At 43.7% G+C, this 20,442-nt stretch overlaps 1 protein-coding gene across 1 annotated transcript; it reads right to left on the bottom strand.

Moving 5' to 3' along the window:
• Window positions 1-716: 716 nt before the first annotated feature.
• LOC109923136 (POU domain, class 2, transcription factor 3-like) lies at window positions 717-19,913 on the bottom strand. The gene is made up of 8 exons (XM_048615345.1): window positions 19,772-19,913; window positions 10,352-10,386; window positions 8,151-8,258; window positions 7,629-7,734; window positions 6,842-6,933; window positions 6,221-6,415; window positions 1,572-1,713; window positions 717-916 (listed from the first exon to the last, which is right to left on the bottom strand). The coding sequence occupies exons 1-8, from the start codon at window positions 19,911-19,913 to the stop codon at window positions 717-719; spliced, it is 1,020 nt and encodes a 339-aa protein (XP_048471302.1).
• Between the last annotated feature and the right edge of the window lie 529 nt (window positions 19,914-20,442).

Genomic DNA, 20,442 nt, shown 5'->3' with positions numbered 1-20,442 from the left:
CTATGATGCTGCTTGGCCTGCTGTGTTCATCCAGCTCTGCACCTTGTTGTCTAAAATACCACCCCACCCCAATTTGCTTCTCTCTGTTGTTTGCACACTGTGCCTTCCATCCTATTCTAGTTAAAATACCTAAATAGCTGGTCTGCAATTCTTCAATATCCTTTTCTTTGTACACCTGTGTATCCCTCTCCTTCTCCTTCTCCTTCTCCCTCTCCCCCTGCAATTTAGATTAAAACCCTCTTTACAGCCTTAGCTATTCAATTTGCTAAGACACTGGTCCCAGTATGATTCAAATGAACCTGTCCCCCAAGATCAGCTCCTTTCTACCCCAGTTCTGGTGCCGGTGCCCCACTAGCTGAAACCTATCCCACCCACACCAATCTTGGATCTACGCATTTAAATTCATTGACTTTATTTACACTCTGCCAGTGCCTGCTGCTCAGATAGCAATCCCAAGGTGATTACCTTGAAAGTTCTGCTTTTCAATTTAACTTCTAACTCTTCAAATTCTTTTAGTGGAACCTCCTTTCTAGTCCTCTCCACAGAGGCTGCCAGATCCAGGTTTTTCCCCAGTATTTTGTTTTTATAATTATTACTAATGGAAAGTGCAGATAAGGGTCACAGAGGAGGGAAACACAGACTTTTCAAAAGCCATGAGTCAATACATTAGTTGGAACAAATTGTTTGCCATGCAAATGAGAAATCCATTCAGTCCCTTATCCTGGAGCTGACCCAATCTGATCAGGGATAAATATTCTTGATCTGTTCACCTCACGAAAACGCTTCTCCAGTGTTACCCGAATATTGGTCTCAATGCTCGTCCGCTTCTTCCTTTTGCGGCCAAGACCCTCCAACCCAATCAGTTGTGTGGGGAGAGATGTCAGGCTGTTCAGTGTGGAATCAGAAGGAACGTTTTCTGCCAAAGGAAACAACCGTCCAAGTATGAATATTACAAACGTAAAGGTGGGAGAGAGCAGGAGAGCGCAAGAGTCGAAGGGAATGTGTAAATTCATCCACAGTTAGAAATAACCGAGTTGCTCACCAGGATGCTGACAACAGCTAGGTGACACAGGAGAAAGTAATAACTGCACTAAACCCAAATGACCCAGCAAAACAAAATCCCAGCCCTGAAGAGAATGGAGGGCAGGTCCCAATGTAAAAAGGGGCAAAGATCAGGAAAACATTAATAGGGAATTAAATGAAAGGACTAATGTTAAATAAGAATACAGGAATGTCATTTAGATCACAGAAGGAAAGACAGGCATGCATTCACGTAGCACTTTTCATGATCACCAGAAGTCTTATTTAAAGCCAATGAAGTACTTCTAGGATGTAGTCACTGTTGGCTGTTGTCACAACATGCGCATCGCAGGATTCCACAAACACAGGAGCATGCAATTGCGAGTGGTAAGTTTAAACGTTCCTCCCACCACCCCAAGGTAAAAACATTTCAATCAGGGCAGTTGACTTTGGAAGAATTTGCTGAAAACATTTCAGAAATACCAATGAGAGAGAATCAGGAAGGTTAACTCTAATGGCCGACTGTTACCTCCCAACCAGAGTTGGCATACCTGCGTCACTCAGCCATTTCTCCAACAGCGGCTTGAGTTTACACATGTTCTTGAAGCTCAGGTTCAAAGCCTCGAACCTAGAAATGGTCGTTTGACTGAAATCGTTTCCATAGAGTTTTCCCATTGCTAATCCCACATCACCCTGCAAAGAATCAAAGGATTTTAGCAACATACAGACCAATTGTAAATTTTTCCATGATGACATTGCCATTTCCCTCCCTTAAATGAGGGGAGTGGGTTTTGACAATGTTAACAATCTGAGCAGTGTAACACTGATAGACATTGACTGTAATTAAGTACAGAAGGAAGCTCCTATAGGCTACTGCCCAAATTTAAATTTGTGGGCAGCCGGATTTAACAGATTTCACACCACTACAAGTTTGCACTTGGGAAATTATTTTAACCTAGAATAGCAAGTAATTTACAACACAGGAGGCCATTCAGCCCACCAAACCCTTGCTAGCTCTCCACGAACAACTCGGTTAGCCCCACTCCCATACTTTTCTCCTGCAATATCTAACTCTTTACAACTACCCAATTCCTTTCTCAAGACCACAATTGATCCAACTCCACCACTCCCAGAGTGCATGCCCAATCCTAGCCATTTGTTGTATAAAAACATTTTGGTTCCTTTGCCATTCCTTTAAAACTGCTTTCTCTGGTTCTCCATCTTACCACTCAATTTCTCTTCAAGTGTGTTCACACCCCTCAGGATTTTGAGCACCCCTATCAAATTTCATATCCATTTTCTCCAAGGTCAACAATCCCAGCTTCACAGATTTATCCACATAATTTAAAGCTCTCATCACTAGAGCCACATTGTCTGATCTTTTCTGTACTCTCTCTAATTGCCTTCACATCCTTCCAAAGGAATTATGGTGCCCAGAATTAGATAATATTCGAGTTATGGCAGAGCCAGTATTTGATGACCATAACCACCTTGCTTTGGTACCCCCATGCCTCAATATAAAAATCCTATCACAACACACTGGGGGAGCATTCTGGAAATCAAGAGTTGACACAAATTTGGAAGTATTTAAATCAAACTATCCAAAGTCCCTAATGTAGTTGGCTGTCAAAGAAAACTCCCATCAGGTTTCTGTATTCAAGATTGTTCCTAGTCCCTCCTTGGTTAAAATACAGATTGCTTATGTATAACTCTATGATGCCACTCCTTTATATTAAACAAAATACCTGCACACATACAGTCAGATACGCAGAGACAAGACATGTCACAGGCAAGAAGGAACAAAAAAAAACCAAATCCTCAAAGACACAATTCTAGCACAAATCTTATTACAGATGTTGATGGAACGTTTACTTTTGATTCCGAGGAAGTCACAAGGTTGCACCAATTCTCAACCTTTCATTCATCAAGTGATGATTCACCAGTGTCTCTCAGGATGGGAAAGAAAACAAAGGAGAGTAGCTAGTTGTTCTGGGTTTTCTTTTACTTCTCTACACAGAAAAGGGAAATGTTTTAACTTCATATGTTTCTGTTGTATTATCCAAACCATGCTGTAGCCATTTACCAAAAGAACCAATCAAGTTGTTACTGTGTTTGAATACTTCTACACACACATCCCTTTGGTTTTACAAACAGGATCTGTGTCACTGAACACACGCACAGAGGAGAGGTCTCTAACATCTCTCCAAGTGAGTGTGATGGCATTGCAGACAGAACATAGAGTTCAGATAACTTCTTTCAAACTGTACATCTTCCTTGGATTAAAATCAGTATCTTTTTCCACTTCAAGTCTACGGTCCAGAAAATAAAATTGTGTACACCTTGTTAATTGCTTTCTCAACCTGCTTTACCACCTTCCTCTATCTGTGCACGTATATCCTCAGGACTCCTTGCACACCGTTTAACATATTATTCTTTATTTATAGGGTCCTCCCCGTGCTTTCAGTAGAAGTATATCATTTCAGACTTCTTGGCATTAAATTTCATTGGTCACATGACTGCCCATTTCACTAATATGTCAGGTGTCTCATTCATGGGATATGGGTATCACTGGCTGGGCCATCATTTATTGCTCTTGTAAGGAGCATGTCTTTTTAACAAACTGTGGACGGAAATTTTTTCAAAAAGTGGTGTTTTAAAACCAGTCATAGCAAGAACTACGGATGCTGGAGTGGGAAACAACACAGTGTGGAGCTGGAGGAACACAGCAGGCCAAGCAGCATCAGGGGAGCAGGAAAGTTGACGTTTCAGGTCAGGACCATAGAATCATACAGCACAGAAACAGATCCTTCGGTCCAACCAGTCCAACATAATCCCAAACTAAACTAGTCTCATCTGCCTGTTTCTGGCCCATATCCCTCCAAACTCTTCCTATTCATGTACCTATCCAAATGTCTTTTAAAAGTTGTAATTGTACCCACATCAATCACTTCCTCATGAAGTTCATTCCACACATGAACCATCCTCTGTGTAAGAAATTTGTCTCATGTCTTTTTTAAAATCTCTCTCCTCTCACCTTAAAAGTATGCCCCCTCGTCTTGAAATCCCCCATTCTAGGGGTAAGATAAATACCATTAACTCTATCTGTACCTCTCATTATTTTATAAACTTCTACCAGGTCACCTCTCAACCTCCTACACTCCAGTGAGAAAAGTCCCAGCCTTTGTTCATAATACAAACCTTTCATACCCAGCAACATCCTGGTAAATCTCTTCTGAATCCTCTCCAGCTTAATAATATCCTTCCTATAACTGGGCGACCTGAACTGGACACAGTATTCCAGAAGAGGCATCACCAATGTCCTGTACAACCTCAATGTGACGTCCCAACTCAAACTTTTAGGACCAGTAATCGGAGTTTGAGTAGCAGATGACTTGGAGCCAAAGGGGTGTTCAGATACAGCTTTTGCGGGCAACAAGAGGTTGATTGGTCTATGGGCTAGTGACAAGTATCAAAGACACAGACTACTTCACCTGCCAAGAATGGAGCAATTGGTTCCCAGGTAAGTGAACAGCTTGGGGCTGGAACGGGCAAGAGTGGGTGAGCAAGAGCGAAACAAATGCTATTAGCATGCATTTGCTGCGCATGGATCCTCACAGCAGCTGTATGTACACACACAGTTTAGACAGAATATTGGTCATGAGGACCACTTCAACCATAGAACCTGGGAACAAAGACAACTGGACTGTCTTTCCAGTTTGTCCTCCTCTGCCCATAACTCTCAAACAGCATGAAATAGTTTAAGAGGATTAGTGTTTTAATTAATAGAATTGCATACTAACAGTTATAACCATTTACTTGCAGCTGGAGCCTAATTACTTGTAATAAATAGTGATTTCTGTTGAGTACGAACTCCTGGTCCATGTTTTCTATCAATCTGAAAGTCGGTAAATTAGGAAATTATGTGTACTTTTTAAAATCTTTACTTTTAATGGCGACTTTGGATATAGCAAGGTTAGATTATAGTTAGATTTCCAGCATGGCACCCCAGTGACTCATAACCACCCATCCTAGCTGCCCTGGAGAACGTGGTGGTGACCTGCCTTCTTCAAACTGTTCAGTCCACAATGCAGTTCAGGAGGGAATTTCCAGGATTTTGACCCAGCAACAGTGACAGGAACAATGGTGATACATTTCCAAAGCAGGATGGTGTGTGGCTTGGAGGGGATCTTGCTGGTGGTGCTGTTCCCATGTATCTGTGTACTTCTAGATAGTAAATACCATTAACTCTATCTAGGAGTTCTGAGGAAGGGTCACCGGACCCGAAACGTTAACTCTGTTTTCTTTTCCACAGATGGTGCCAGACCTGCTGAGCTTTTCCAGCAACTTTGTTTTTGTACTTCTAGATAGTAGTGGTCTTGGGTTTGAAAGGGGCTAAGGGCGCTTGGTAAATTTCTGCAATGCATCTCATATTTAGTATATACTGCTACAACACAGTGCCAGTGGGAGCGGGAGTACCAATCAAGCAGACTGCTTTGCCCTGGATGGAGTCAAGCACCTTGTGTTGTTGGTGGAAAGCAGGTTTGTAGATAGGGGACAGGCTTGAGGGAAGTCAGGAGATCAGTTACTCACTCCAGGATTCCTAGCTCCTGACCTGCTTTAGTAACTACATTATTTAAATGGCTGTTCCAATTCAGTTTCTGGTCAGTTTTAGCCCCTGGATCTGGATGGAGGGAGGTTCAGCAATTGTAATACCATTAAATGTCGAGCAGTAATGGTTAGATTCTCTTTTGCTGGAGATAGTCATTGCCTTGCACTTGTGAGATACAAATGTTACTTGATACTCGTCAGCTCAAACCTGGATATTGTCTGGAGCTCATGCATTTGAACATGGACTGCTTCGGAATCTGAGGAGTTGCAAGTGTGCAATCATCAGTGAGCATCCCACTTCTAACCTTATGATGGAGGGAAGGTCATTAATGAAACAGGTGAAGATGGTTAAAGTTGGAACATATCCCAGTTAGAGAATAAATGGCAAGGGCTCTGGAACTTGGTTCTCTCCTGATTGGTCAGGCATGATCAGCAGGTTGACTGACCCTGACTGTGCCCAAGCATTCCTTAGAGTGCAGACATCTACCGAGACAGCAAAGCTCCACCATTCACCAAGTTTAAAAGGTTCCAGTTAATCAGATACAAGTAGAGCTCCTACAGTTCCCCAAACCCCTAAATGCCATCCTTTTACCTGTGTGAACCCCAGTTTAATCCGCCTTTGCTTGAATGTTTTTGCAAACTGCTCGAGCTCCTCCAAGTCGCTGGGTTCATCTGTCTGGACAGATGTAACATGCTTTGGGGCAATGTGTTTTGGAACCTGAAGTGGAGGAAGAGTTTCCAAATGTGGCTCCAAGGCTGAGCCCACTAGACTTGGCCGAATGGCTGCCTGCAAAACCAGAACAAGTTCAGTTCACCAATTCAGAAAGATTGCATGAGCAGAGTCATGCAGAGAAACTAAGTTGTGTTTTCTACAAGCACGGTTTTGACTATCTAGAATCTCAGTTTGTACAACAAATCAATAAATTTCTAATTGTCAAATATTTAATTATATTCAAACAGATTGATACCAAAACAGTCAAGTCTGGTATTACTCCCACCTACTATATTTGGGCATGGTCAGTGGGCACTGGCACCTTAACCTTCCAGACTATGCTGCAGGATCCCATAGTGCCAAGAGTCATGCAGCAGGTGGGAGGGTCACCACCAGTTGAGCTCTCAGGATTTAGGTCAAGTTGAAAACTGTCCCCTTCAACTCTGAGCAAAGCTGCTTTGGACTGAAACTGTTATAGAACAGTTTGTGTGGTTCACTGACCTGTGGCGTGATCCCCATACCAGGCTGGGGTGGCAGGAGACTGCTTTGTGATTGTGAGGTCAACGGCAACAGGTTTGGAGATTGCAGCGAACCTGGAAAAACATTTACAAATTACAAACTATAACAAGCATCTCTGAGACAAAAATCAATTAAACAAGTACATGAAAATCCACTGGAACATCTGTCTTGAATATCCTCAGGATCAGTGCCAGGATGGATGGGTCAGGGGAATTGAAATAATGAGGAAGGCATGGGACCCTTCTGTTCCAATTGCTCCTGGTGCTGCTGGAGCGCCCCAGATAGAAGAGGGGGCCAATAGGCAGCTTCCTACCATTCCTGCCTCATTCCCACGCAAATGAACTGAAAACTAAAAGTGTTAGAAAAGTCCTAGAGCAGGAATAGTTGTTCCCAAAAGTATACTAAATTGTCATCACCCCTCAGCAAGAACCGAGAGATTTGCAGGGGTAGGGAAGGGGGTGGGATTATTACGGGATTTGAGATTATTTTAAATAATGTGCAAGGCCTAATATTTTTACTGCTATAGGACCAGACCTTTTCGATGTTGCCATTTAAACCACACCCACAATTTGCAAAAAGGTGCAAATTTTTAAGCTGCCACACAGCTGGTCACTCAGTTGGAACTCAATGGCACATCCTCCTGCCTCAGAGCCCCACTATAGGGTCCACCACATTGCTTATGCACATCTATCCCATTCCCATCACGATGTGGGTCTAGAACAAAGACGTTTTACAGTCTGTTACTAGGAACAGCAGGAATGGACCTTACCTTGTTGGCTTTGTTGTGTTTGGGGGAGGAGGAATGTTGCTGCTGTTTGCAAGTGATGTCCAGGTACCACCACAAGTTGCTGCAGGGTGTGAAGTGGCTGCAGGTCCTGAACAGCATACGGCATGGTTAAACATCAGGCTAATGCCCCCAGTTTCCAATCAGCACTCTTTCCCCCCGCCACTGCATCTCACCAAACCCCCACCACACCCCCACCCCAATTCAAAACAACCTCAGGTCTATGTAGAAATCTGTAAGAAAGTCCACCAGTGATGAAAGGGCTCATCTTAAAGAAGGGAAATTTCCCACTGTGGAGATGTTAGGGATTCTAAAGCAATCCAAACGCTTTCTCCTGAAAAGCTTTGTACTCTGTAAACCCAGTATCTACAACTCATTGCCCATTAGAAACACTTAGCAGGGAAAAGTTACAAACAAGTCAGAAGAATTCAGATACTCGCAGCAAGAAAAAACCACAGGACAGACTGTCTGTACAAATGGATCGCAGTGACCTGTAGATATACTCACTGCTGACATCGGACTGCCTGACACCATGGAAGGAGCCTCACAGGAGCGAAGGTGACCTGCCTCTGCTGGTACCTGTGCAGGAGAATCACTCTGATCTTCAGTTTTGATCTAGAAAATGGAAGGTAGTTGCTGTTGGACCTCCCACAAAAGGTTTACACAAAATAGCTGCCTTGATCCAGGCCATGGAGCATAAGTACATTTACTTATTTCCCTTTTTCCACCATCCTCAAACACAAGTTTAGAAAATTTGATTTCCTTTTTGTGAAAGTATGTTGACTTTGCCTGATTGTATTATGATTTGCCAAATGTACTGTTACTACTTTCTAGAAACAGAGAAAAGTTACAGCACAGAAAAAAGGTCATTCAACCTGGTGTTTTAACAATAGATTACAGCATTTTCCCCAAATACAGATATTTAGCTAATATAGCTGTAGTTTGGTTCTTTGCATCCTCTTCCTTTCTCGAATAGAGATGTCATGTTTCCAGTTTATAGTTCTCCACTGTGCTGGGATCTTTCCAGCAGAGGAAATTTTGGCAGATTTACCACCGACACATTCGCTATCTCAGTAGCCTCTTCTTTTAAGTCCCTAGAATGCAGGCCATCAAGGTCAACGGGCTTAACAGCCTTTGATCCCATCAATATTTCTTGCACTTTCCACCCTCCCTCCCTCTCTACTGATGATAATTCCTCACATCCTTCGCCCCTGGATTTTCTATTGTTATTGAGATGCTTTTAGTATTTTTTAAACTGATGACAGATGCAAAACATCCTTTTCCTAGTACAACTCTCCCTGTTTCATCCTTTAAGGGACAAACATTTAGCTATTCTTTTCCATTTTATATTCATTAGAAACATTTGTCATTTTTCTTGCTAGTTTACTCTATATGCACTTTCTATATTTTTAGTTATTCTTCATTGGATTTTTAAAATATTCTCAATCTTCGGACTATTTGCAACCTTCACAAAATTGAAATTAAAATTTGACTATTATTTTTAACTTTAGTTAGCTGCAGAGGGTTCATCATTCTTATTTAAATCTCTCTCAATGGAGTACATCTTTTGAAAAACTAAACAAAACCAACTCCATAAATTTTGGCCTTGCTCATCAATCATCTTATTCTTAATCTATTCTCTACTCCTCTTAAAGTTTATGAAGAGGAAATTGACTTGAGGTAATTACAAAATTAAGATACTAATTTCAGAACCAATTTCTCAGCCTGAATCTGAACGCAACGAGTGTTAAATGTCAACTGGATGTAGTCACAGGTCCGGAAGCAAACTGGTTCAACTGGGTAAACTTGGGCCCTACCTTCTTTCTGTATGCAAATTACAGCTGCTCCAGGTGCTCATTTCCTGAGCTTAACCGCAGCCACTTGAGATCACTACAGCAAACCATTCACTGGTGATCTGAAAATAAAGGCAAACACTACCAAAATAGCTAAAAATCCAAACTACAGAGAGAGCCTCTCTTCAGGAGCAGAGGGGCTTCAGCTAACTAAACAGCTCAACATGTCACTTTGCTTCCAACTAGAATTACCTGGATTAACTGGTAACAGTACAAGGAGACTCTTATAGAATCTTTAGAAACCCCCATTCCTCCAAGGCACCAATTCTTTTTGGATGAATTTCTATGAAAACAAATAACCTGTTATACTGAGATAACAAGGTGTATACTGACTCCATAGGTATTGGCTCTTATTACCCCAAGCACAGTCATTGCAGAAGACTGAAGATTTCACTTACAATTTGCGCTGCCCCTATCAAACACTCCCACAGCTTGTACAGCCCAGTCAGATAGAGTAAAATAAATCTGAAACAAAAACAGAAATACCTGGGAGAAACACAGCAGCCCTGGCAGAGGGAGAAACAGTTAACATTGAGTTCATTGATCCTTCGTCCAAAAGTTCTACCAACGCTGCCAGACCTGCTGAGTTTCTCCAGAGAGAGTAAATCTCCCTCTATATTGTTCCAAATGTTGGAGAGTTGCTAAGCAGAATTTGGAAAGTTCAGCCATCCATGCCAATACGCCGAGTTAATAAAATAATAAACTTGATCTGAAACTTACACAACTTGATTAAATATCCCATTGTTTCCATCTTTTCTTTGTTAGTCAATGACTTTTTCCCCCTCATTTGGGTTAGAATAAAAAATAAATTTGTCAAAAGGTTGATTCATAACCTCACACTGCACATCCACTCACCTGCCGAGTGAAATCCAGGCCATTTTGTTCAATACCTGATAGAGAAACAAAGAAAGATATAAATACAGAGTACGAGCTGGAGCTCAAGCCTCTGACGTATGGGTAGAGAGAGTGCAAGGAGTTCTGCATCTGACAGCGCAGGACATACAGTTACTCTGTATTCACTCCATACACCTAGGAGTCAAAGGCAAGTATCCATTTAAACTCATGGAATTAGGATAATTACAGTTCATTAAACTGTTCAACTCACTGTGTCCATGCTGGCATACTTGAGGAGCTGTACTGCCACATCTCCATTCCCTCCAACATCCCTGTACCTTCCTCCTTGTCAGATATTTAGCCAAATTTGACCTCTATTCTTAACACCAAGCCAATCATTCAATATTCATACAAAACACTTGGTGCTATTAGCAAGGATGAGGCTGTGTGTGTGTGTGTGTGTGTGTGTGTGTGTGTGTGTTGGGGGGAGGGGATAAGTGATAGGTGGAGATAGAGCTCAAAGAGAAAAACAGTTGGACACACAAAGGAATGGATAACGCTCAGTCTGGGAGAATAAATGGCTGCTAATGGGGACTATTAGGAGCTGACAATGAGTGTGTGTGTAGCAGTCCATGTGATGATAAGGCCTGGTGCCTGGGTTAGGGATAAGGACATGGGACAAGGTGCCTCGAGCCCTAAAATTATTGAACTCCATGTTGAGTCCTGAAGGCTGCAGCAGTGTTCCAAAATGAGGTTCCGTTCTTCCAGCTTGTGCTGAACTTTGCTGGAGCACTACAGCAAACCTGAGACAGAGATGTTGGCCAGGGAATGTGATGGGGTGTGGAAGTGGCAGGCAACTGGAAGCTCAGCATCATTTTTGTGGACAGAACATAGGTGTTCTACAAAGCATTCACCCAGTCTGTGTTTCGTCTCTCAAATACAGAGAGACCACATTGTGAGTAGTGAATGCAGTAGGCTAGATTGTGGGAAGTGCAGGTAAAGAACTGTTTCACCTGGAAGATATGTTTGGGCCCGCGGATACTGGGAAGGAGGTAAACAGGTAGGTGTTACACCTTCAGCGGTTGCAGGGGAAGGTGTTGTTGAGGTGCGGGAGGGTGTTGCGAGTGAAGGAGGAGTGGACCAGGGTGTCCCGGAGGGAATGGCCCTTGTGGAAGGCAGACAAGGGAGGGGAGGGGAATATGTGTCTGGTGGTGGCATCCTGCTGGATGTGGCAGAAACAGTGGCTAATGATCCTCTGGATGTGGATGCTGGTGGGATGGTAGATAAAGACAAGGGGGACCCAATGCTGTTGTGGATGGGAAGGCAGGGTGTGAGGGTGGGAGTGCGGGAGATGGGTCGCACCCAGTTGAGGGCCCTGTTGATGATGGTGCTGGGGAATCCTCAGTTGAGGAAGAACGTGGACATTTTTAAGGCTCCCTTGTCAAAGTTGACATCATCAGGACAGATGTGGCAGAGGGGGAGGATTTGAGAGAATGGAATGGATTCTTTACAGGAAGCAGGGTGCAAGAGTGTATAGTCAAGGTAACTGTGAAAGTTGGTTGGTTTATAGTGGATAATGGTGGCCAATCTATCCCCAGAAATGAAAGACAGATGTCAAGAAAGGAAAGGGAGGAGTTAGAGATGAACCAGGTGAAGGTGAGAGCGGGATGGAACACTGAAGCAAAACAGTAAAATTCCAATTCTGGACAAGAGAGGGAAGCAGTACCGATGATTTCATCACTATACCGGAAAAAGATGTGGGTGGGATCCAGAGTAGGACCAGAACAAGGAATGTTCCACACAACCCACAAAGGTACAGCCATAACTGGGGCCTATGCAAGTACCCATAGCCACACCATTGACCTAAAGTGGCAGGAGTTAATAAAGAGAAGTTATTCAGACTGAGGATGAGTTTGGCCCAGGTGGTGAGCCTGGTGGGTGGTGGATAATTTCTGGATGATGTTTATTGTGTATTTGGGTGATTGCATGGAGTGTGGTAAATAAAGTGGCTATTGAGCTGCAGGGATGAATGTGGAAATATGTTTTTGTGTCAATAATAAAAGCCTGGCCCAAAGAGCAGGACTAGGTCCTAAATATTTCATGATACAAGGAGTTTAGGAAAGATAGGAAAGGAAATAAATGAGCATTAAGATAACTAAGGAATGCTGGAGATGATGATAAAAAATGACTTGGTTGGATCAAAGAAACAATGAAGCCGAAATCACATTCCTGGGTGTTTTCTGCAGACCATCAACTAGTAGGAGAGAGAAGAAAACAATTTTCTTTTTAAATTGCAGAAAGGCTCAAAAACAATAGAGTAGTTCTGATGATTTTATTAGATTTCCGGTCTGTTAGGATAATTAACACGAATGGAAGAGAGGGGAAGAATTTCTGAAAAAACAGAAAATGCTGGAGAAACTCAGCAGGTCTGACACCATCTACATTCGGAGAAGAGAGAGAGAGAGAGAGAGAGAGAGAAACAGGATTAGTTTTAAATCCTGTGATTCGTCTTCAAAATCCAAATTTCCAAACCGAGTTCAGGATAAATTTCTGGTTGAGTGTGGTTGAGTGTGTTTGAGTCTAATTAGGATGGAAGCATTCAGGTCGAACAATCAGAGGGGAACATTTAGATAGCGCTGTCAGTACAAGGTTTGGGTTAGATTTTGAAAAGGACAAGGAATAATCCAGAGTAACAGCAATTAATTAGAGAGGGGTCAGTTTCAGAGGGCGTAAACATATTTGGGCCAGATTAACTGGAATCAGCAATTGGCAAGCAAACTGAATAGATCAATGGACTGCTTTTGAATACATTCTTCAGACCCGGGGGGGGCAGGGGTGTTGGTGGTGGTGGATAGATGGGACAAAGTGTCACAATCCCCTGGGTGTATGAAAGGCACAGAATTAGTTGAAACTAAATAAGTGCACATTATAAGTGCAAGTGGGAGAGCATTTTGGTGATAGTGATCACAACTCCCTGACTTTTACTATAGTCATGGAGAGGGATAGGAGCAGATGGTATGGGAAAGTATTTAATTGGGGGAGGAGGAATTACAATGCTATTAGGCAAGAACTGCAGAGCATAAATTGGGATCAGATGTTCTCAGGGAAATGCACAATAGAAATGAGGAGGTTGTTTAGGGAGCACTTGCTACGAGTACTGGATAGGTTTGTCCCACTGAGGCAAGGAAGTGATGGTAAGGTGAAGGAACCTTGGATGACAAGACATGTGGAACATCTAGTCAAGAGGAAGAAGGAAGCTTACTTAAGGTTCAGGAAGCAAGGATCGGACAGGGCTCTAGAGGTCAACAAGGTAGCCAGGAAGGAACTGAAGAATGGACTTAGGAGAGCTAGAAGGGGGTATGAGAAAACCTTGCCGGGTAGGATCAAGGAAAACCCCAAAGCTTTCTATACTTATGTGAGGAGCAAGAGGATGGCCAGAGTGAGGATAGGGCCAATCAGGGACAGTGGAGGGAACTTGTGTGCGGAGTCAGAGGTAGCCGAGGTCCTTAATGAATACTTTGCTTCAGTATTCACCAGTGAGAGAGACGTTGACATTTGTGAGGACAGCACGAAACAGGCAGGTATGCTCGAACAGGTTGTTGTTAGGAAGAAGGATGTGCTAGAGATTTTGAAAAACATGAGGATAGATAAGTCCCCTGGGCCAGACGGGATATACTCAAGGTTATACGGGAAGCAAGGGAAGAGATTGCTGCCCCTTTGGCAATGATCTTTGCATCCTCACTGTCCACTGGAGTAGTGCCAGTAGATTGGAGGGTGGCAAATGTCATTCCCTTGCTCAAGAAAGGGAATAGGGATGATCCTGGAAATTACCGACCAGTCAGTCTTACTTCTGTGCTGGGCAAATTATTGGACAGGGTTCTGACAGATGGTATTAATGATTATTTGGAAAAGCACAGTTTGATTAGAAATAATCAGCATGGCTTTGTGAGGGGCAGGTCATGCCTCACAAGCCTTATTGAATTCTTTGAGGATGTGACAAAACACATCAAAGAAGATAGAACAGTGGATGTGGTGTATATGGATTTTAGCAAGGTATTCGATAAGGTTCCACATGGTAGGCTCATTCAGAAAGTAAGGAGGCATGGGTTTCAGGGAAATTTGGCTGTCTGGATACAAAACTGGCTGTCCAATAGAAGACAGAGGGTGGTAGTAGATGGAAAGTATTCAGCCTGGAGCTCGGTGACCAGTGGCGTTCCACAGGGATCTGTTCTGGAACCTCTGCTCTTTGTGATCTTTATAAATGACTTGGATGAGGAAGTGGAAGGGGGGGGTTAATAGGTTTGCCGATGACACAAAGGTTGGTGGAGTTGTGGAGGGCTGTTGTAGGTTGCAACGGGACATGGACAGGATGCAGAGCTGGGCAAAGAAGTGGCAGTTGGAATTCAACCCAGAAAAGTGTGAAGTGATTCATTTTGGAAGGTCGAATTTGAATGCAGAATACAGGGTTAATGGTAGGATTCTCGGCAGTGTGGAGGAACAGAGGGATCTTGGGGTCCACGTCCATGGATCCCTCAAAGTTGTGACCCAAGTTGATAGGGTTGTAAACAAGGCGTATGGTGTGTTGGCTTTCATTGGCAGGGGAATTGAGCCTAGAGGTAATGCTGCAGCTCTATAAAACTCTGGTTAGTCCACACTTGGAATACGGTATTCAGTTCTGGTCACCTCATTACAGGAAAGATGTGGAAGCTTTAGAGAGGGTGTAGAGGAGATTTACCAGGATGCTGCCTGGACTGGAGGGCAGGTCTTATGAGGAAAGGTTGAGGGAGCTCGGGCTTTTTTCATTGGAGAGAAGAAAGAGAAGAGGTGATTTGATAGAGGTTTACAAGATGACGAGAGGCATAGATAGAGTGGATAGTCAGAGACTTTTTCACGGGGCGGAAATGACTATTACGAGGGGGCATAATTTTAAAGTGATTGGAAGAAGGTATAGGGGAGATGTCAGAGGTAGGTTCTTCACACAGAGAGCGGTGGCTGTGTGGTAGTGGAGTCAGATACATTAGAGACTTTTAAACGACTCTTGGATAGGCACATGGAGGATAGTAAAATGTAGGGTATGCAGGGTAATAGGTTGGCACAACATCGTGGGCCGAAGGGCTTGTACTATGCTGTACTGTTCTATGTTCTATGACAGATGTCATACTGGTAAACAACACAAGATTTTGGCTGAATATAGAAAGTTCAGAGATAATGGGAATGAAAAAGTAATGAGGAACAAAGAGTAAGTACAAAGAGATTAGCAGCTAACAAAGAGGAAATATAAATATTCTCTTACAAATATCTAAATAGTATAAAGCAATAAGGTTATAATTAGGGCCCAATAAAGGGACTTGCCCATTGAGCCTGGAACATGGCTGAGTTCTTGATATCTATCTTAACCAAGAAATTAGGTCATCCAAGTTACAGTTAAAAATGAAGGATCTAAGAAACTGGATAAAACTGACCTGTAAGAAAAGCAGCTGGCTGTGTAATGTGCCCAACGAAACCCCCTCAAAACCTTAAGATAACCTAGACCCTAACCTTTTCTAATTTTAAAGGCAAGTGCCAGGCATTGCATTCTGGGTGCAATTCAATTGGTCAAACTACCAGTCTTGAAGCAAAACACATTTTATTCATATACATTAAAAAGACAAGAGAAATAAGAAATGGGAAGAACTTAACTCTATTAGAAATTCTCTTTTCTAAAAACTGAATTATAGATTATCTGACATGCAATTCTAGCAGCAGGAAGAGTGCCCCAGTTTTTAGCTGTAACAGAGAGGAATAACAGCTTCTACACGCAGCTTCAAGACCCCAGATATTGCTACTATTGAAAAACAAACTAATTATACTGGTTCAGAGATAGTAGGAACTGCAGATGCTGTAGAATCTGAGATAACAAGGTGTAGAGCTGGATGAACACAGCAGGCCAAGCAGCATCGGAGGAGCAGGAAGGCTGACATTGCGGGCCTAGACCCTTCTTCAGTTGACCCCACCAATTCATGCTGCTTCTATTGTTCCAACTTTAAAAACAACCCCAAGGCCTCACAAGCTGTTTATTGGCTTTGGAGCAGTCAGCTCATCACCTCTGTCTCAATCTATCTTCACAAAAAACAAAACTAGGACAAAGTATACCTCCTAAAGCCATTGTATCATCAAAGCTGTACAAAAGTTGTTAAGTCATCAGAACAAGATCAGATGCAATCCAGGACACTGAAAAGCAAGAGTAAAAGGAAAATCACAGAGACAGACCATATTTTCCAACCCTCATCAGAGAACTGGGAACTGAAAGTTACACTTGTTCAGAAAAGGGTACGGGGTAAAAAACCATCAATTATAGGCCAGTGAGTTCAAGAGAAAGTTACGAAAGTTATTATTTTAGGAGAATTTTTTTAAAATTTAACAGTCTCTTAGACAAACATGAATCAGTGGAGGGAAGACAGAATGGATTTAAGGTCAATTATACTTAAGCAATTGTGTCTTTTTTGGATGAGTTGAGAGGATTGCTGAGGGAAATATGCTTAATGCACTTCCAAAATATATTTGATACTTTGCCACATCTGACGTGGCAGCAAAGAAATGTCAAGCAATAAAAGGGATAGTGGCAGAACACACACAAAACTGGCAGGCAGGAAACAATAGTGACCAATAGAGTATGGAGCTCCACACTGTGTTGTCTCTAACTCCAGCATCTGCAATTCTTGCTATCTCCAATAGTGCCCAATAATTGTTTTTCAGACACAAGAAAGGTATGTAGTGGGAGATCACAGGGATCAGTATTAGGACGACTGTTGTTCTTGATCTATCCACTGACCCTATCGCTTAGAGTTTCCACAATAACACGATCAGCAGAACGGCCTCCTCCTGTGCTGTAACCAATGATTTTATTCAGCCCTCTTCTCCAGCTATCATTCAGGAAACTGCACCATGAGCCAGTTTCAGCTATTCAGCTGCAAAAGGCACAAGAGCTGAGCCAGGTCTTTTGATATCCACATCTCAATAATAGTTCCCACAAATCTACTCCAGCTTCTGAACCCACCAGCACAATGTTGAGGGCTAGGCTGAGGTTCTTTCTACTTTCTTGTTCAAATAATTTGAGTCAGACTTTTCATTCAATTTTGGCTAATGTAACATTTTTCAGTTGAGCATTTTACACTCTAGGTGCTTCAATCCCAATACATGTGAACATTTAGTAAACATGGCAGAAACTATTTACATCCCAATATAAGCTACTGATAACACAGTGTGGAGCTGGAGGAACACAGCAGGCCAGGCAGCATCAAAGGAGCAGGAAAGTTGATGTTTCGGTTCAGGACCTTTCTGAAGACATCAACTTTCCTGCTCCTCTGATGCTGCCTGGCCTGTATTCCTCCAGCTCCACAGTGAATTGTCTCAGACTCCAGCATCTGCAGTTCTTGCTATCTCATAAGCTATTGAGTTGGGTGGGGTGGGGGCGCTGGGGATAATGGGGGAAGTTGTGAGTTTCTTTAAGTTAATGGGCCCTAGGGATATCATGGCAGAAAGACCTTAGAGAGTGGTCTTTTCCCACTGTCCCTTGGCATCAGCTGCTGCAAGGTTTAGTGCGTCCCTCAGCATGTAGTCCTGAGCCTTGGAATGTACCAGTCTGCAACACTCAGTCAAGGTCAACTCCTTGCTCTGGAAGACCCACAAGTTTCAGACAGACCAAACAGCTTCTTTCATTGAGTTGATGGTGCTCCAGGGACAGTCAAAGTTTGTCTCCGTGTGTCTCCCGGGGAACAGCCCGTAGAGCACAGAGTCCTACGTCACGGAGCTGCTCGGGACAAACCCTAACAAAAACCATTGCATCTTTCTCTAGACTTCCTTTGCAAAAGCATATTCCAGCAGGAGATGTGCAACAGTCTCAACACCACCCACCCCACCACGCTCCCACTCCTGCCTCCGAGAGAGTGTGCAGTGGCACACACCAAATGGACGTAAATATAGGGTCTTACAGGTAGTGCCCTTCTCACCACCCACCAAGTGATGTCTTGGTGTCTGTTGGAAAGTTGTGGTGATGAGGCATTTTGCTGAATGACTTTGACAGTCTGCTAAGGGAACGACATGACAGGATCCACCCATCTTCTTCTCCCCTCAGGGTCTCAAGGACGCTATGTGCTGATCACTGCCTGATGAATGTGCTCAAAGGTGTTTTTCTTTGCAAATTTCTCCACAAAGGACGGGTGATACAGAACAGTCCGACATCTTGGAGCGTTCCACGGCAATGAGGCCAGTCCCATCCTTCACGACACGGGGACGGGTAGAACCTCAATAAGTAGTGACACTTGATGTTTGTGTACTGAGGCTGTATGCACAGCTTGATACGGCCAAACACATTTGGGGCCATCAGGATGAGGGTGGCATTGGATATGTTCTTACTCCCTTTATCCAGAGTTTTGTACAGTGTTCTTGTGGACAGTCCAGCTTAGATGTCCAGATGAAGTGGAAGATGGCACAGGTTCAGGGAATGGGCCAGACCCGCACCACGTACTACTATTAGAGAGAGTGCCTCACACCCAGGTTTTTACCTGCAATGGAGAAGGAGCACTGCTCCTAAAAACCCAGTTTCTGCTTCACTTTGGCGATGCACTCCTCCCAAGATGTTGTGCACCCTCTGGCCCCCCTGAACCATACTCCCAGCACCTTCAGGTAGTCTGTCCTGACGGTGAAGAGAATGAAGGATAGGTCGGCCCAGCTCCTAAAGAACATGGCCTCGCTCTTGCTTCAATTTACCTTGTCCCCACCCCCGAGGCCAGTTTGAACTAGTGACAGATGCTCCTGAGTCTGTGCACTAACAGCCGACTCAAGCAGAAAAATGGCAACATCATCCACGTACGGGGAGGCTTTGACCTTCAGGCCTCCGCTGCCTGGAACAATCACCCCCACCCCTCTTGGGTTCCAAACTTCCTGATGGACTCAGCAAAGGGCTCAATGCAGCACAGTAACAAGGCAGGAGAGACTGAGCAGCCCGGCCTGACTCTGGATCGGATTGGGAAGCTTTCTGAGTCCCACTCATTGATTAAGACTACGTTGGTGTAGAGCAGTTGGATCCAATTGCAGGTTCCCTCCGCAAAGCCCATTTTGAAGAGCATGTCCCACACGTAGGTGTGTGATATCCTGTCAAAGGCCTTCTCCTGGTCCAGGCTGATGAGGCAGGCATCCACCCCCCCGTCCCACACGTAGGCGATTGTATCCCTGAGGAGTGTGAGGCTCTCAGAGATCATCCTGCCCGGTGTGGCACAGGATTGGTCGGGGTAAATCACTGATCCCAGGGCAGACCTGACCTGGTTGGCAATGACCTTAGACAGCATTTTGTAGTCTGCATTCAGCAATGATATTAGTCACTAATTTCTAATTTCCTCCCTCCCACCTTCCGCTTGTAGATGAGGGTGATGATACCTTTCCTCATGGATTTGCTCATGGTACCTGCCAGAAGAATGTTGTCATATACCTCCAGCAGGTCCTGGCCAATCACGTCCCACTGAGCCGAGTACAACCCGGCTGGTAAGGTATCACTTCCGGGAGTTTTATTCCTTCCTAAAGGACTCAAGGGTTTTAGCCAGCTCATTCCGAGATGACAGCATAATGTCGTCTAAGACCTCTGTGATAGAGAGTAAGAACAACTGGAAGGCTGCACTGTTTGTGGGCACCGTGTCATACAGACTGGCATAAAAGGATTTGCTGATCCTCAGGATGTCAGTCTGAGATGATGTTACTGAGCCATTTTCTTCCTTCAGGCTGCTGAGCACAGAGCTCTCCCTGTGCACCTTCTGGAAGAAGAAATGTGAGCACGTCTCATCCTGCTCCACAGAGCAGATCCTGGACCGGAAGGTTATCTTAGAGGCCTCTGGAGGAAAACAGAGAGGCTTGCTGGCTTTTCACCTTCTGGAGATCCTCCATGACAGCAACCCCCAACATCTGCAGGAGTAGGTCTTGTATGCTTTTCTGGAGTTTGGACAGTTTTCCCCATCTCTCTCACATGATGAACAACTTTAAAGGTTAAAAAAAAATGTTTTGATGTTATTGGAAAGTTTTGGTGATGAGGCATTCTGCCTAAATGACTTTGACAGTGTGCACAGGGAGCCATGCGACAGGAT

Source organism: Rhincodon typus, chromosome 32 (genome assembly GCF_021869965.1).
Source record: "Rhincodon typus isolate 14 chromosome 32, sRhiTyp1.1, whole genome shotgun sequence".
NCBI classification, from domain to species: domain Eukaryota; kingdom Metazoa; phylum Chordata; class Chondrichthyes; order Orectolobiformes; family Rhincodontidae; genus Rhincodon; species Rhincodon typus.
This window is presented reverse-complemented; position numbering and strand designations above follow the sequence as displayed.

Excerpts from the sequence above, each read along its gene's own strand:
- LOC109923136 (XM_048615345.1), bottom strand. The coding sequence starts at position 19,913 with ATGAGCTGGCTAAAACCCTTGAGTCCTTTAGGAAGGAATAAAACTCCC. Across the intron at positions 7,735-8,150 it reads CAGGCAGTCCGATGTCAGCA|GACCTGCAGCCACTTCACAC; the intron begins GTGAGTATATCT and ends TATGCTGTTCAG. Across the intron at positions 6,416-6,841 it reads GTATGGGGATCACGCCACAG|GCAGCCATTCGGCCAAGTCT; the intron begins GTCAGTGAACCA and ends CTGGTTTTGCAG.